Source organism: Lactuca serriola, chromosome 1 (assembly GCF_051521515.1).
Source record: "Lactuca serriola cultivar US96UC23 chromosome 1, Lser_US96UC23_V15, whole genome shotgun sequence".
In the NCBI taxonomy this organism is placed as follows: domain Eukaryota; kingdom Viridiplantae; phylum Streptophyta; class Magnoliopsida; order Asterales; family Asteraceae; genus Lactuca; species Lactuca serriola.
The window spans coordinates 129,623,376-129,626,490 of NC_136408.1; the positions used below are offsets into that span (position 1 = coordinate 129,623,376).

The 3,115-nt window shown below is 41.1% G+C and overlaps 1 protein-coding gene across 1 annotated transcript; it reads left to right on the top strand.

Annotated features, from left to right (window-relative positions):
* Positions 1-857: 857 nt before the first annotated feature.
* LOC145061501 (uncharacterized) lies at positions 858-1,409 on the top strand. The gene has a single exon (XM_079008999.1). It carries the CDS (start codon positions 858-860, stop codon positions 1,407-1,409), a length of 552 nt encoding a protein of 183 aa, XP_078865125.1.
* Positions 1,410-3,115: the final 1,706 nt, after the last annotated feature.

Sequence of the window (3,115 nt, forward strand, 5' to 3'; positions counted from 1 at the left end):
CTTCAAGAAGATACGGAACACGTAAACGCCATAGGAGAATTCCAAAAGTACCACAACAAGCCATCCGATTATCAAAATGCATATAATTCTAGTTGGAAGCCAAATCCCAACATGAGCTACAACCCAAGTCCATTGCCTCAAAATGCATTGGTTAGACCCTCCTATCCACCATAACAACCTCACTACCAACACCCACAACCACACTATCAATCCAAACAACACCCTCCACATCACCAATAGCCTCCTCAATCCCAACCAAGTAGCTCCGGGATGTCTCTTGAAGATATTGTCAAATCCTTAGCCACTAGCACTCAACAATTCCAAAAAGAGACAAGGACTAGTATCTCCAACCTTGAAACACAAATGGGAGATATAGTTACATCCATAAGCAAGTTGGAGTCTCGTGGAAAGTTGCCTTCTCAAACCGAAAAGAACCCAAATGTCAACGTGGTGACCTTGAGAAGTGGCAAACAAGCCGGAGAAAGTAGTTCAAAGAATAAGCCAAGGGATGAACAGGAAGAAATAGAAGTCATTCCTATTGAAGAGCCTATAGTCAACAATGCCCCACAAGTCAGAATTTCAAAGAAGATTACCCCTCTAGTGACTCCAATAGCCACTTAACCGCCGTTCCCCTCCCCACTTGCAACTTCAAAGAAGAACATAGAGGAGAAAAAGATTTTGGACACCTTCTGAAAGGTGGAAGTAAACATCCCTTTACTTGATGCAATCAAACAAATCCCTAGATATGAAAAGTTTTTAAAAGAACTTTGTACCAACAAGAGAAAGTTGAAGGGAAATGAGAAGATCTCAATGAATGAAAATGCATCCGCGGTTCTACAAAGGAAACTTCCACCCAAATGCAAAGACCCCGAAATGTTACGGTTCCTTGCAAGATTAGGGATGTCACTTTTAGTAGTGCTATGCTTGATCTTGGTGCCTCTATGAATGTCATGCCCTATTCGGTGTGTGAATCATTAAATGTGGGTCCTTTAAGTGATACCAGAGTCGTAATCTCACTTGCGGAAAAATCGAGTGTCTTTCCCAGAGGTGTTTTGGAAGATGTTTTGGTGCAAGTGAATCAATTGGTCTTTCTGGCGGATTTTTATGTGATTGATCTAGATGAAAAAGTGTCCTCCAAATCGGCTCTAATCTTACTTGGAAGACCATTTTTGAATACGGCTAGGACGAAGAATGATGTGTATGCGAGAATTTTGACAATGGAGTTTGATGGTGAAACAATAAGTTTTAATATTTATGATGCCACGATATATCCTAGTGATGTTTCCTCTTTGTACTTTGTTGATGTTGTTGATTCGATAACCCAAGAATTGTTCAAGTTGTCTAATAGTGATGTGCTGGAAATGATTTTAAGCAAGGGGTTTGATTGTAGGAAGCATCCCGAGAAATGAAAGCTATATTCTTTGGATCCGGAGGTTGACAGATTGGTTAATAAATTAGAGGTGAAGAAATCTACAAGATTTGATGTCAAGCAAATTGAGTTGCCCCAACCCACACGAAATGGTCGCCATCCCTTGTTCCGCCACCTGAATTGGAATTGAATGCCCCACCTCAACACTTGAAGTATGCCTACTTGGGAAAGAACGAAACTATTCTGGTCATCATTTCGACTCACTTGACCGAATGTGAAGAAGAGAAACTCCTCAAGGTGTTGAAGGAACACAAAGAAGCAATGGGTTGGACAATCGCGAATATTAAAGGATTGAGACCCTCCACTTGTATGCCCAAAATTTTAATGGAATACGAATGCAAGCCGAGCCGGGACGCGCAAAGAAGGTTGAATCCGCCAATGGTGGAAGTCGTCAAGAAAGAGATGTTGAAGCTCCTTGATGCGGGAATGATCTATCCAATCTCGGATAGCAGGTGGGTGAGCTCGGTGCAAGTCGTGCCAAAGAAGACAAGGATCACAGTGGCCGAGAACAACAAAGGTATGATGGCCTCTACCCGTGTGCGAAACAGGTGGAGAGTATGTATTGACTATCGAAAACTTAATGCAAGCACACAAAAAGATAATTTCCCATTGCCTTTCATTGATCAAATGTTAGAAAGGTTTGGCTGAGAAATCTCATTATTGTTGTCTGGACGGGTATTCTGGTTTTCACCAAATCCTGGTGGCATTGAAAGACCAAGAAAAGACAACATTTACATGTCCATTTGGCAGTTTTGCATACCGGAGGATGCCATTTGGATTGTGTAACGCCCCGGCTACTTTCCAACGATGTATGGTTAGTATATTTTCAGAATATGTCGAGAATATAATTGAAGTTTTCATGGATGATTTTACGGTATATGGAAACTCCTTTCAAGAGTGTTTGACCAATCTCACCAAAATTTTGAAAAGATGCATTGAAACACATTTGGTTTTAAACTTTGAAAAATTTCATTTTATGGTGAGTCAAGGTCTTATTTTGGGTCACATTGTATCAAAGAAAGGAATTGAGGTAGATAAGGCCAAGATAGATGTTATTCAAAGCTTACCTTACCCGACTTGTACTCGGGAAGTTCGTTCTTTTTTGGGCCATGCAAGTTTCTACCGAAGATTCATCAAGGAATTTAAGATAAAAAGACCAATGTGCCAACTCTTGCAAAATGATGTTGATTTCGAGTTCAATGAGGCGTGCAAAGAAGCTTTTGACAAGCTCAAAGAGTTGCTTACATCCGCCCCCATCATACAAGCACCAAATTGGGATCTCCCCTTTGAGATCATGTGTGACACAAGCAACTATGCAATAGGCGCCGTTTTGGGTTAAAAGAATGGAAGAGCCTCTCATGTGATCTACTATGCATCAAGGACACTAGACAATGCTCAAAGTAGCTACTTTACTATGGAGAAGGAGCTATTGGCTATAGTGTTCGCCTTGGAGAAATTTAGACAATACCTACTGGGTACCAAGGTCATTGTGTATTTGGATCACGCGGCTATCAAGTACTTGATGATGAAGAAAGATGCAAAGCCAAGACTCATCTAGTGGATTTTATTGTAACATGAATTTGATTTGGAAATCCGGGACAAGAGTGGATGTGAGAATCTTGTTGCCGATCACCTAAGCCGGATCAATTCAAATGAAACCCCTATCCCGTTGAGAGACGAGTTTCC

Bases quoted from the DNA above. Each gene is read 5' to 3' on its own strand.
- LOC145061501 (XM_079008999.1), top strand. From the start codon at position 858: ATGCAAAGACCCCGAAATGTTACGGTTCCTTGCAAGATTAGGGATGTC.